General features: G+C 29.3%; 1 protein-coding gene across 1 annotated transcript; it reads right to left on the bottom strand.

Annotated features, from left to right (window-relative positions):
* Window positions 1–5,673: 5,673 nt before the first annotated feature.
* Window positions 5,674–8,268, bottom strand: LOC100569597 (myb-like protein D). The gene is made up of 2 exons (XM_003240890.4): window positions 7,839–8,268; window positions 5,674–7,782 (listed from the first exon to the last, which is right to left on the bottom strand). The coding sequence occupies exons 1-2, from the start codon at window positions 8,199–8,201 to the stop codon at window positions 7,183–7,185; spliced, it is 963 nt and encodes a 320-aa protein (XP_003240938.1). The 5' UTR covers window positions 8,202–8,268; the 3' UTR covers window positions 5,674–7,182.
* Between the last annotated feature and the right edge of the window lie 7,832 nt (window positions 8,269–16,100).

Genomic DNA, 16,100 nt, shown 5'->3' with positions numbered 1-16,100 from the left:
ATAAAAGTCCCAAATTTAATAATTATTAAGTTAAGTCACTTAATATTACTTAATATTTGTTTATGTCTAAGGACTAAGGTCTAACCATATTATATGTTATAGATTATCACTTTATTTGGAAAGTCGTAAATTACAAATTTATCACACCTAATCTTTACTTAGGTCTAAGGTCTAACCATATTATATACTCACACACTTAGTAGGATATAGTCATCCAACAATATGGGTGCTAATTCTCAAAATTAAACTCAAGATTGGAGCCGATAGGGCAAAGATTGCATTTAGTAGCATGGGACAAGGAATAAAAAAATCGAAAACCATGCGCCAAGGCAGTCAAAAAAATATGAGGCTCCAAACATTATGCGAACGCATTAAAAACTCAAGTTAACTGTCGAAGAGTTTTTAAGTTGGAAACAATATTAGGATACAGCCAAGGTTGTAGGCTTTTTATTCAATTTTTTCATTTAATGAATCATTTATTTTTTATCAAATATATACTTTTATTCGTGGACTTTAATCTCATAATATATGTACCTAATATTTTTAATTTTTATTGTATTATTACTGTGTAAATTACAACCAGATTTGTCATTAACATCGATTGATTGAACATAATTATATATTTTTTATTTTTATTATTATTGTATTTTTAGAATATTTAAAAGAATTCATTAACATTAAACATCACACATTAAAAACTCCGTGTTAGGCGGCGAAGAGTTTTATTTAATTTTTTCATTTAATAAAATATAATTTATGAAATATTTTTGATGTAGTATACCTAATTAATATAAATTTTAATATTTTAAAACTTTTAAAATTTTTACCGGACTTTTATTCCGGTGGACTTTTTTTCTCCGGACTTTTAAGTATAATACCCTGTGGATCGTATCCAACCAATCACTTACAACGTTTGTGATGCATTGCTCTATAATAATTTTTATTTATGATAAATAATATTATAATAGGAAAGAATGACAACAAGTGAAGATGACGGTAATGAGGCGAATGCTCTGATTTTAAGACGTTTAGACAGATTAGAGAATATAAAGTATGTCCTCATAGGATTAATCATATTAGAAATTGCATTAATGATTGGATTATATTTTTATTTTATTCAATAAAATTTATAAATTAATAATTCAATTTTATTATTAAAAATTATTTCCCCCTGTCATTCACACCACCCGCCGTAGGCAACACCGTCTGGTACCTCGGCGTCCGTGGCGACCACGATTAAAGATAATATAATGGTTACCCGACGGGCTATGTCACAAAGCAATATCACACGGCAATTGAAATTACTTTCAGAATCAGCCGTTGAAGTAACTTAGTGCGCTCTCTATAATATTATTCTTAGATCATATACTATGGATGGAGCCATCGACAAGTATTAGTGATGGTAATAAATAGCAACAGCAGCTATAATAGCAGAATGGCCCGGATAAGGAATATATAATAAATTCTTAGGTATTTTGGAAAGGCAATAATTATTTTTGTTTATTGTTTTCCGTTATAATTACGTTTACAAATGTTATCAGTTTTTTGTCAAATATAACATAATAATCATACCATTTGCAAGCTCTGCTATAAATAGCTCTAATATGTGTAAAATATTTCAAATATGCTAATAATATATAGAAAACATAATACTAACATTTGGTGGAAATTTCAAAAAACTGCATAAAATTATACTATAAAAAAAACACTTAAGTGTCATTGTAAAATGAATACATTCATCGCTCACTCGGAATCTAAAAATTAAAACAAAACATTGTAGGTTACGAACGATCTTTATTAGTTGACAATGGTCCAGATGCGAACGAACGAGCACTAATATTTGCCACAGAGACGGGATTATCTTTATTAGCAACTTCTAATACTTGGTGTATAAACGGACATTTTTGACTTGCACCTGAATATTTTAAGGAACTGTATTTAATAAAATTATTACAGTCAACTCGCGATATAACGAATTTCAAGGGACCGAGAAAAAAATTCGTTAAATCGAAAGTTCGTTACATCGAAATTATATTATACCGCTATATTTTCAAGGGACCGGTAGTTTTATTCGTTATATCAAGATTTTCGTTATATCGATATTCGTTATATCGCGAGTTGACTGTAATTTGTATTTGCGTCTCTTTAGCACAAATCGTATAGTGAATCCTAGTAAAGAACTTTGTCGGGAACGTGGTCTGGAACGAAATTTTGAACAGATGCAAGTATTAGTCCGTATTATAGTATTATACTAATAAAAAGGAAATTCCACATTAAGACTACTATTTAACTATTAATAACCTTAAAATAATTATCTCATTGTTAGTAAGTATAATTAATATATTTCTAAATTCCTCAGCTTTTGGTAGAGAGTATAATATAATGTGATAAATGATAATATTATTTGAAAATGTAAAATTTTTGGATATGTCACTTCACCATACATCATATTATTATCATGAACCACAGCGTATAATATACACATATGCTATATGAACCAGTGGGCGGTGAGTTGTTCGTATTAAATGTCATCGCATATATTAGGTATACCTACACGTGAAGTTTAGATACCGGGAGAGATAATATTAGTTTAATACCCGTCATTTAGCGGTATAAGTCTGTAATACCTACTGCTATGTATATTATGGACACGTGGACTAAAAAAATGATCATAAATAAATAAATAAAAATAAAATGCTGAGATCAAAGAATCTACCTAATCTTGCGTGCACATAAGTATATAATCGGCAAAAGTATTATAGAAATGACAACAGGTGCATATATATAAATACCTATTATGTATATTGCTGCTCTTGGTTATATAGGTACGTATATAAACACTGTCGTACATCGGACGACGACGAGGCCTACGTAGCGATCGTATCGATTAATCAGTATTCTCGATTTTTTTTATTAGATCGTTCCAAAAAAACAAATTGGTCGACCATTAATGTGACCGGTTCGCGCGTCCGTGTGTTTAAATTTCCAGACGGTAAAAAAAATCGTACACACCCAATTAAAATTCGGTTTTTTTCTCCATTATATACCGTATTAAATACATAACGCAATTATATGCATGTCTTAAATTATAATGCCGAATGATCCTTTGTTTATAACTATTGACGAAGAGAACAGACAAAAAAAAATAAAAAAATCAGATAAAACAATATTAGGTAGGTATCTATATTATATTATACCAATAGTTGCACATTGCGGTTATTATATTATTAATTATTTGATGGAATCTAATATACCTAGGTTAATACACTATACACACACAACTCTCACGGTCGAATCTTATGTAGGTTAGGTTATGAGCGAAGATCCTTTCAAAATGCAATGAAGATAGAAATAGTTTTCTGATCACATTTCTAGTTACATTATTGAATTGCAGCTGATTTTATCTAGTGTAAATTTTGAGAGTATTTTGTCTCAAGTCGTAAAATTATTTTGATATATTTAAGAAGAGTAACTAAATATCAACCAACCTAATAATAAATAATTAATTGTTGAACAATTGAAAAATAATTGCTTGATCTTCTTCTTTCAATTTTTTATTCTGGTACCAGGTAGATTTCTGTAATTTAAACAAAATTATCGAATCATAGATTGTAAACACATAATTTAAGAAATAATTGGTCAGCCCATATTTGTATAACAAATAAAATCCAGAAGATAAGTATAATACGTAAATGTAACTATAAAATATAATATAAATATATAATTAAATGCAAATTGTGCTAAAAATATTAACACACAAGACACCTTAGATTATGGTTTGGATATGTACAAATTCTAAAATTCTGTTCCAGTAACTCCAAAATTGCTAAAAACTATAAACGATTATCTAACGATCATAATTGATAATATTAAATTAATATCGCAAAAATCGTTTAGGAACTTAACTGCATTCGTTACAATGTTTCATATTTTCATATATTAGTTATCTCTTAAATATCTAGAAAAACCAATGTAAAATAAACAAATTATTGTTTTTACTATTTTTATTATTTTTACTAAAATCCACACAATTATTTCTTAATTCTTAGTAAGTTATATATTGTGAACTTTAGTACCTACTGAAGAACACAATGCATGACAAATGTGTTGTTTTTAATTATTTTTGCTTGGTATTAAAAATCTAATACAAGTACCAAAAAGGTTTATCGTGAGTTTTTGTTACCTATTGGAAATTAAAAAAAAAAAAGTGAGCGTATATCTGCAATATTTTTATGAGCGTTTAAATAGTTAGACATTAGATATCCACTGGTAAATTAATAAAATCTCAAAGGAATTTTCTTATTTTGTTGTAATTCAAAAACTAACAGACATTTTCACCAATAAAATAAAATTGATATTATTTAATAAGTTTCATAATAATATGATGTCACAATATAAGTACCTATTGGTTACAAATCGGTATATTTTACGCCAATACAATATTATTCAATTGTATTTTATTTTATAATAATATGATGTTATGTTATAAAAATTTGTTACACAATTTTGTCACAATTTATTATTATTTTGTTTTATATTCTAAAGTATTAGTTACAAATCAGTATTGAGTTTAAAGTAATATTATTCAATTTTATTTTATTTTATAATAATTTTATGGTATGACAGTAATGTTTCATAATTTTGTGATAATATTATGTCACAATTTATTATAATTTTGTAATTATAATAATTATTATTAATTATACTTAAATAAATCATTTTATTTCTAAATATGTTTAGTTTTATATTGATAGTTAGGTACCTAAGACCTAACATATGACTGCTTTAATTTTATAAAGAGGGATTTCAATTTATAATAAATTATTATGTTTCGTTAGTTATTTTATCTATGATATTACATTGTACTTATTTTTAATTTGTGTTAAACAGAATATTTTTACCAGATAAGTAGTTCAATAATATTTGAGGGATTATAACTTAACATGTTATAATGTATGTTTTGTTATATTATATAAATTTATAATATTATTATTTGTTAAGATTGATAATACAAGCTCAATTAGGTACAAAAATAACAAAATTGTATAGTTGGATAATTGAGCTATAACATTATCGGTAATACCAAGTATCTACAACTCATTTTTTAAAGTAATATCACGTATTTGTTCTAAATGATATATTTTTCACTATTGTTTATTTTTAATAATGATTTAAAAGAAAAATATTACAATAAGTTTTCAAAATAGCCTGCAATCATATACACACTGTTGAATAAAAGTTAATAGGTTTTGTCTCTCCTCAAACATATTAAAAATGTAGATACGAGATATTGTCACTAAGGTAACGATATTATGTAGATATATATTAATTTATATAATTTTAGTTGTTTTTTGGAAATATGGACGTCATAATAAACGCAGCTCGCTTTATAGCCCATATAATATTAGGCTAATTTTGTTAGAGCGATGAGACTATTCATGCTCGGGGTAGAAACTATTGAAACAATAAGGCTTGGTGACGTAGAAGCAAATATTGTAGCCGTAAGTTTGCAGTTTATCACGTCATACCGCTTTCGGGTCATAGACTATATCCCAAGATGTATTGATATCAATCACAGATATGTAAACTATAAAGTATGGCGTGATATCAAAGAAGAATCAGTGTGTTCAATTATTTCATACCTAAAACCTTCTGCTACGGAGTCAAATAGCGTATGTAGACTAGTGTGGTTGCCCCTACTGCAAAGGGAATCAACAACGACCGGAAATCACACGTGTTCCACATTTTCATTGATAGGGTTAAGTATAGACAAATAAATATATACATACTAGCGTTCTCGGTTAATAACAATATTCTGTAACCATAGTGGTATATAGTACATGTATTATCTACGATACATGCGGATTACTGCAACCAATCGCAGCGCTACGACCGTTCAGTCGGCCATGCGAGTTTATCCAAACTTATTTGGAATAGAGTATACATATACTATATACAAATTATTTATCCCAGTGGTTCCCAACCCACGGGCCGGAGCCCACTTTCAAATTTTAATTGGCATTAACATCGAGATATGATTTTACATGTCTATTTTTCCATTATCTTGTTTGTGTGTTTATATTTTATACCAGTATTTTTGGTAAGTGGCCTTAAAGTTTGCTTAACATAATTGGTGGTCCACATAACGAAAAAGGTTGGGAACCGTTGATTTTAGGAACAAGCTCATTTTTCTTAATAATTTTTCTTAGTGTCTGTAAATTAATTAAGTTTTTTTCATGTTCCAAGGTTCATTTTTAAGTTTAGACTATTAGGTGTTTGGTGCCAAATTACGTTCTTTGAAATTACAGTTGTTTTTATTTTATTTTGGAACATCGGGTTTCTGTGTAATTTCGTAAACTATATCATTTTTGTCATGGCTGTCGTTTATTATTCGTTCAATATTATAAGACTTACTAACATTTAAAGTGCAATTTGACGGTGATGATTTAGCAGCAGCCTTGCAGCATACATTATCCGATTTAACGAGATTCTCATCGAGTCTTATCCATTCTGGAATTGGCTGAGACGAAAGAAAATCACAGATTTTGTTTTTTTCACGAACTGATTTCTTTGTATTCTGTTGGTTTGATGTAGTTTGATTTTCAATACCAAATTTAAAAAAATGATGTACAGATTTCTTAGGACATACGGTTAAATGGTTAATTTTTGGGTTTTCCTGTCCAACATTATTTTTTAAATGTTTTGATTTTTTTGAACATACTAATAACTGACTAGATTTTTGGATGTCCAATTGATTTCCATCACAAATATTTGAAAAAAGATTCAATTGTTTTGAACACAATGATGAATAGCTGTTTTTATTGACGTCGATGTGATTTGAAAACTGATTTACCTGTGCTATTTGTTGATGCTCGTCTCTTTTTATCCTTTCCAAAGTTTGCTTTGCTTTTAAAAACTCGCATAAAATGATATCACCGTACTTTATTTGTTTTTTGGCATCGTGTGAATTTATAATCTGTGTACTAGCAGTATTAGTATTGTCTATTAATTTGCAAACACACCGATTTGAGGTACACGTGCCATTAATATTAGTGTTTGTAATTGGAGTATCAGTAGTAACAGGCTGTTGAGTTTGTAATATATCAATAGGTTTTGGTTTTATTAAATAATCAATACATATTTTAACATCTTCTATACTTTTTTTCAGTTCATGTTTATTTTTTATTTCAAAATTTGATTGTTTTTCAACAATTCGTGATTGACAGGATCGTTTATTTCACATAACTGTTCGATATTGGATATTAATTTATCCAGTTTCGTATAGTTCGTGTTAATTTTATCGTCCAGTCTGGACAGATTAAACATAATTTCCGATTTTTCTTTTACTTGATCAATTTTACATTGAGTCAAAGCTGACTGTATTTTTATAAAAAAAGATTCGAATTTCCCATCTAAATTGGCCAAATGGTCAATAGACTTAACACCGTGACCGGGTACATTTTCTTCATTCATAACTTGATCTTTTTGATCATCTTTATTAATTATTTCAGTAGGAAATCTTCGAATTTTAACCTTTTGATAAGAATATTTTTTTTTTCTGAAAACACTTCGTTTGTTTGTACGCATTTTTTTATTTACTTTAGTAACTAAACCTGGCGAAGATCCTTTATTTGTTTGTATTGTCTTATCCACCACATCGTTCAATTTATTTACAGAGTTTGAAGCAGTATTTACATTAAAATTATTTGCAATAATATTTTGTTCAGTTACTGTTTTAGTATTGAGCTGATTTGCACCAAATAAGCTAGATAAACAAATTACCTACAATAATTAAAAAATCATAAAAATATTCTAACAACAAATCGATTTATATTTACTTTCTCTGTAAGTGATTGTAGATTATTTTCTATAACTGGTATAATCCTTAGGATATCCTCTATTTTATAATTATTTATTTCTAAATTATTTTCATTTTTATTCGTAGACGCACATTGTTTGTCTTTGTCACGTAGGGTATTTGCGGTGTTATTGTTTAAATTTATGTCTTGTTTATTTTGTAATTCTTGTAATTTTGTGTGTATCTTTTTTACTTTTTCAACTCTATTTTTCAAATCATTAATAACTGGTTTCTCTTCATGTTTTGATGAAATATTGATTGATTCCTCGTTAACTTTATCTTTGTTAATATTGTACTCACGTTCATTGTCTTTTGTTTTAGTAAAAAAGTTAATTAGCCACATTTAGATTATTTTTATAAACACTATTAAAACAATTAATACCTATAATATATTCTACATAGATTGAATATTTAAATAATTGTATAATAATAATAATAAATTTAATATATAATATATTAAATTTAATAAATTATAGTATAAATATTTGTTTTGATGGTATTTACTTTGGATACTGATTAAATGTACTAAACTATAATTAGGCCAAACAATATTTTTTGTTTAATTTAAAACCAATCAATTGTATTTTTTTTATGTACCTAGTTACCTGAGCAAATTAAATAATATTTAATAATAAAAATTGATTTATAGTTAAGCCCCTCCCCCCCTTATCCATTGTGAGTGTATGTATTAATCTAGTAGGTTTAGTCGTTCAAATTATATTGATCGTGCATGTTGGTATCACGTCTATTATCAGTAAAAACTCTTTGTCTGAGAAAGTGATAATGATGATAAGTGGTGATTCACTAAGTGACTACTTTGCCGATCTCGTTACGAAGGTGAAAAGTTGAGTTTGAGCGTCTAAAGTCATTTGTGGCCGAGTCTTGAGCATCGAACTAAAAACGATAGACAGCGCATTCCACTCCGTACAGAAACACTTTTTTCTTTCCATTTTCTGTAAATAAGTAAACAGCACGACTTAAGGTAGTACTATACTATCTTAAATCTTAGTAATAAGTAATTACAGTTTATCACGTCATCAACAAATACCACGTTTATATGCAGCAGTTAATCCGGAAGTTGGGTGCATATAAACGCATTTTTAATTCGCATTTATTATATTTAATTCGATTCGTTAAATCGAATTAACTCTTACTCCGGGATTAAGAAATGCATGTAAACGCTTTAATGCGAATTCATTGTTTCACATTGTTGATGCACTCATGGTTACGAAGCCACCACTGTACCGTCTGCCGCGCCTTAATATTCCCAGCCTCCACACCACATAAGGCAAAATTCTGTAAAGGAAGAAAAAGTTGTGACGATGAACAACTTGTTTAAAAACAATTTGTTGTGTGAGTGACTGTGGTGGTGGTAATATCGGCTTGTGGAAAGCTTTAGACGTTAACTACGAAAACCCAGTTTTTTCTATCCCGAATGGTATATGAATATAAGTACAATGTCAGATGTCTTATTTTGAAATTTAGTTTTTCATTTAATTTTTTTTTGTGCAGGTATCTGAATAGTTAAACATTTGATCTAGGTAATTGCTTTACAAATGTATATAGTATTGATGTATGTTTTAGGTTTAGTATAACAAAATGTAAATGCGGTTTTTAGTTGTATTAATTTTCCAATATGTTGACTTTACAGGTGAATATGGAAACAACATTTCGGAGCGCCTACCCGATATCTGAGAGATTTTGGTATAGGGGTCAAAATCGTGGCTAAGAAACGCATTTACATGGACACACGGATAGCTTTAAAACCCATATCAACCATTTTATATATTAATTTTACTGTATGGCACTATGTAACAATACAGCAAACTTTATACTTCTATACACTATTTAAATAATTATTTTTTTGGGCTTTTTATTTCAACAATCGATAAATATATTTATACTTATAGCTAGCTTAAATTAAACCTAAAACGTTTGATTCATATTTTATAATATTATCTTTTTGTGTACAGATCAGTTTTTTTAGTGTATATTAACATTTTTGATAATTGCTATTGTTCAATTCTAATTAATCAAAGAATAAAAAGTATTTATAAAGAGATACACAAAGTAATTGCATTTTTAACAATATTATAATATACTAATTTTATAATTTTTTTGTCAAGAATAAAAACATTTTAATTTAATGACATAAAAGTAAAACCTTTTATTATATGATTAAAAATATACAGGATATACTTTTAGAATACAGAGTGATTGAAAAAATATAAATTTTTTAACTTTATACAATTCACAGTAAATATTTTTTTTTATATGACAACATAATCAAAATAACTTTAAATTCTTAACTCGTTAATGCCCAGCCTTGTATACATATTTACACTTCACAGTATATACATTATTTACATTATTTACATTGGTTACATGTTTTTTACCCACGTTTTTTGTGGGTCATACTTAGGGTACACATCCAAACCCCCCTTAAGGATCTTCTTCTTTGCGTTCTCATAGTCAAATAGCACCTAGAAACAAACCTGATTACTAGAATATTAACAGGTTAACCGCTATGTGTACCATTTTTGGTACATGGTTGATTAGCCATTCTTGCTAATCCAAAAAGTAGCGAACATGCCTTATTTGCTACGGACCTAAAACTTTATGAAAAAGTTTGATATTTTTATTTTAGTTTATTATGTGATTAAATAATGTGTTTTTATATCGAAATTAATGATTTTCAATCGTGTACCAAATATGGTACACGTAGCCCCCTGGGAAAGTCAGAACTAAATATAATTCGATAATTAATTATAATTTCGTTACTAAGGTAATATCCTTGAATAGTATCTGTCAATAACACTATTCAATGCAAGAAAAAAAGCAAAACGTGTACACACAAAATGTGAAGTATGTGAAAGATATTATTGTCTACAATGCTTTTCAACGAACCATAATATTAAAGTAAAATAATCATTAGTTATATTTCTAATCATAATGTATATTATAAAATGTAATATAATTAAATTATAATTATAATATTATTAGAATACATACATTATTTAAAATTAAAATTGTTTTTTTTATTTTTTTTACCTTAAAAAATGAATTCATAAGATATCTATGGGCTGGTCGAAAATTTGTTTGTCTGGTGGGCTACGAAATATTTTCCTGTGTTAAAATCGTATTTACGTGTACTATAATAGGTACACTTAACACTTTTTGGCAAAGACTCCCGTGTACCACTACTGGCACACAAAAACTTATTGGAAAAACAACAAGTGTACCAAAAATGGTACACGTGGCGCTTTTGGCAATGTACTGAAAAATGACGTAGCAGTTAACCTGTTAATCACTATGAGGCCATCAATTATTTAAAAATTATCTACGTACAAGGTTGATAGACTCGTGATTGCGGAGCCACCACTGCACCGTTTGCTTCGCCTTAATATTATCGGCCTCCACACCACATAAGGCAAAATAAATACATTGGGTGAACTCACTGTATTCACCCAGTGTATTTATGTAGGCCGTTATGTGGTGTGGGGCGACTTCAGCGACAGGTACATTGTGGTGGCTAGCTGCATACTGTCTTACTACAATTGCAACGTAAATCCGGAAGTGCATATTTATTTATAATTCAAAAAATTTCATTAAACACAAATTTATTGGTTTTTTCGATAATATGATTAGGATAACATTATATTTATGTTAAAATAAACAAAAATGAGAATAAGTTTCACCATAAATATTAAGTGGTATAATTATTGGTATAGTTTGCACTGTTTTTTATTATGTTAAACCAATGAGGAAAATGGTATTTGGCTCTTTTTTTATAAATTAAAAAATATTGCAACAAGTAAAGTTTGTTGCTTTTAACTGCATATTTGCACTATACTGCATTATCCTGTCCCAGTACACAACCACCACAGTCACTCACACAACAAATTGTTTTAAAACAAGTTGTTCATCGTCTCAATTTTTTTCTTCCTTTACAGAATTTTGATTTATGTTCATGATGAGTTTTTGTGAGCGAAGTATTCTTGAACAATTTAAGATATATGTATAATGACTGTTATCTCCAACTGTTATCATATATTTTGCATATCCACTAAACTTTGCTGGGTCCTCTTGAGACATGTATACAAATACACTACCCCGATATACATATAGGTTACCGTTACAGAGACTGTAATAATAAGTGATTCGTTTCTGATCGATATCAGTATACACAGAGAGCAAAACTGCCTCGTTTGATATTGATTGGGAATACAATTTAGATCTGGTCATATTTTTGACTCAAACTTTCATTCGAATAAATAAGTTTCACCATAAATATTAAGTGGTATAATTATTGGTATAGTTTGCACTGATTTTGATTATGTTAAACAAAAGGGTAAAATGGTATTTGGCTCTTTTTTTATAAATTAAAAAATATTGCAACAAGTAAAGTTTGTTGCTTTTAACTGCATATTTGCACTATACTGCATTATCCTGTCCCAGTACACAACCACCACAGTCACTCACACAACAAATTGTTTTAAAACAAGTTGTTCATCGTCTCAATTTTTTTCTTCCTTTACAGAATTTTGATTTATGTTCATGATGAGTTTTTGTGAGCGAAGTATTCTTGAACAATTTAAGATATATGTATAATGACTGTTATCTCCAACTGTTATCATATATTTTGCATATCCACTAAACTTTGCTGGGTCCTCTTGAGACATGTATACAAATACACTACCCCGATATACATATAGGTTACTGTTACAGAGACTGTAATAATAAGTGATTCGTTTCTGATCGATATCGGTATACACAGAGAGCAAAACTGCCTCGTTTGATATTGATTGGGAATACAATTTAGATCTGGTCATATTTTTGACTCAAACTTTCATTCGAATAAATAAGTTTCACCATAAATATTAAGTGGTATAATTATTGGTATAGTTTGCACTGATTTTGATTATGTTAAACAAAAGGGTAAAATGGTATTTGGCTCTTTTTTTATAAATTAAAAAATATTGCAACAAGTAAAGTTTGTTGCTTTTAACTGCATATTTGCACTATACTGCATTATCCTGTCTCCAGGACACAACCACCACAGTCACTCACACAACAAATTGTTTTAAAACAAGTTGTTCATCGTCTCAATTTTTTTCTTCCTTTACAGAATTTTGATTTATGTTCATGATGAGTTTTTGTGAGCGAAGTATTCTTGAACAATTTAAGATATATGTATAATGACTGTTATCTCCAACTGTTATCATATATTTTGCATATCCACTAAATTTTGCTGGGTCCTCTTGAGTCATGTATACAAATACACTACCCCGATATACATAATATAGGTTACTGTTACAGAGACTGTCATAATAAGTGATCTGTTTCTGATCGATATCGGTATACACAGAGAGCAAAACTGCCTCGTTTGATATTGATTGGGAATACAATTTAGATCTGGTCATATTTTGGATTATTGATTACTGATTTTTGATTATGTTAAACAAAAGGGTAAAATGGTATTCAACACAAAAAAAACCCGCAAGATATTACTGCCGAAGAAATGAAAAACTTTTTAAAAACCCTTAACAAACCACGTGGTAAAATATCACAGCTCGTTAGGGAACTGATTTTTATAGTCTGCCAATCAGTTAAAGGCGTTGACGACGGAGCCACAAACGTAATAGCAATGTGGATACGAAGGGTGGAACCGCTAATTTCTGTAAGTAGTATAGTATAATAATCAGAGCCGTGTCAAGCTCGGTTAGGTTAGGTTAATGCGTTGATTTAGCTAACGTGCGTTGTTCGCGATTTCGGTCTCAATAGACAATAACAATAATTTCTAATTAAATAATTATTAATATTATATTAAAAATACGTAAACAAATTGTTGACGTATTATCATATAATTAAAAATAACAGTAATAAATAATAATAATTTTTTAGTTTTAATTATTCTTATTTATTTTGGTGAATATTATACGAACAAAATGTGCAGACCCGATGGGGAGGCCCACGACATAAACATAAACGGGGACCCACCACCCACTATAGATAATAGGTTAGCATCTGATTATTGATTAATTTTTAAGACCTTGCACAATTTTTCTTTAAAAAATAAAATAAAAGACATGGCCAGGCCGACACTGTATACATAATATAATTACTTAAAAGTGATCTATTATAAATATTATTTAATTAATTTTCAGACACTTTATCCACAAAATTATAAGATAAGGGACCGTCAATTTGAAAGACATAAGTACCCGAATTACAATATAAAATTAAACAAATTGGGACATTTTAGAAGAAACAATCAATCCATCAGATGAGACAATTAAAGCAATAAAAGAAATATTAAAAAATTATGGGGACCCAAAAAATCCGTCAGAGCATAGATGGACATATTTTCAACCAAACTATAGTGGGTACCCCACACCAAAAGCATTAAACTGTATCACAAACATTGAAGTAAGTATATTGTACCTATATCAGTAATTTAACAGCTCTGATTTTTTTTTTAATAAAATGTTTATAAAAATCAATCTTAATACTTTAACATAATGTTTTACAGGCTCCAGTTGTACCGTCAAAAGATACTGATTCGGAATTAAGGAGTACAGACATCGAATACTGTGATGTAAGTATACTGGATATTAGTAATTTAACAGCTCTGGTTTTTTTTTTTTAATAAAATGTTTATAAAAATCAATCTTATACTTTAACATAATGTTTTACAGGCTCCAGTTGTACCGTCAAAAGATACTGATTCGGAATTAAGGAGTACAGACATCGAATACTGTGATGTAAGTATACTGTATATTAGTAATTTAACAGCTCTGGTTTTTTTTTTTTAATAAAATGTTTATAAAAATCAATCTTAATACTTTAACCCTTCAGCGCCTCGCGTAACCATATGGTTACAGTAAACATGTGTTGTTCCAACGCCCGTATTTCTTATCTACAAAGCTATTTTTAGTCGAAATACACAAATATCAATTGTTTATTACTCTAACAAACCCGTGTAATCATTTTTCGGTATTTTGTGATGTTCATTTCATTTTGAACACGCTTTCAGTAATTATCGATATTCCGCGAACAAAAATAATGGATATACCTTTGGCGTAAGTAGAATATTAATTTTAAATAGAATATTAAATATTAATTTTATATGAACCTATTATTTTTTCGTAGTATTTTTATACAGTCGTGCTCAATACTAGTATTATAAGACGTTGAATATATTATTTGAACATTGGCAATTATTTTCTTTCATACAATCGTGTATAAACCTGAGTGTAACCGTATGGTTACACTAGGCGTTTATAGTACGTTCATAATATGTTCAATGTGATACACGCTCTTGGGCGTTAGAAATATGGGCATAATTCTAGTTTAGCAACCTATCGATTTTTTAGGTTTTGTTTTTTTTAAAATATGTGTTTTTAGGTGCTTTATAAGAATCTAAAATAAAAAAAGGTCGGACGGACTTCGTTTGGAAGTTATCGGCGAAAAACTTCAAAAACTTCATTTTTTCATTACGCGCATTTTGTTTAAAAAATATACTTAGAATTGACTATTTTTAAATTTTTTTTTTTTCAAAATGTGTAGTTTTTAACGCTTAATAGATTGGTAAAATCAAAACTTACCTAACATACTTATTTTTGAAGTTTTTGCACGTAATATATTTTTAAATTTTAATTGACTCGGTGGTATATTTCTACTTTACCGGACACCCTTTTTTTTGCAATTTTTTTTTTGAAACTAATGTAGTTAAGCACGCTGAAAACGATGGTGAAGTCCAAATTTGGCGCACGGACTTAGTTTTGAAGTTATGGCCTAATGAAGTTCACTATTTCGCGATTTTTTTTCCACTTTTTGTGATTGTGATTGTGCCGTGGCTGGCAGTTTTCCGAAAAATGATAAGGTGGTTGTACGGTGGTTAACCTGTGGTTACCCTGTGACCAACTTGAGGTGGTGTTGCACAGCAAGTCGGGGGATATTTTCGATTTGCGGAGCGGAGCGACGGCGCCGAGGAGCGTACCGACGAGTGCCGCTAGCACCGCATCACTCACTGTACGATGTTTTTTCAAATTGGTGGCTCGGTGCAACAAAAATGCAATTTTCTTAACCCTGTGACCCACTTGGGGAGGTGTTGCACAGCAAGTCGGGGGATATTTTCGATTTGCGGAGCGGAGCGACGGCGCCGAGGAGCGTAGCGACGAGTGCCGCTAGCACGGCATAACTGTACGATTTTTTGCGCGAATGCGTAAAAATCACGAAA

The sequence above is a fragment of the Acyrthosiphon pisum genome, chromosome X (genome assembly GCF_005508785.2).
Source record: "Acyrthosiphon pisum isolate AL4f chromosome X, pea_aphid_22Mar2018_4r6ur, whole genome shotgun sequence".
Classification (NCBI taxonomy): Eukaryota; Metazoa; Arthropoda; class Insecta; order Hemiptera; family Aphididae; genus Acyrthosiphon; species Acyrthosiphon pisum.
Note: the sequence above shows the minus strand (reverse complement) of the source record. Positions and strands in the feature narration are given on the sequence as shown.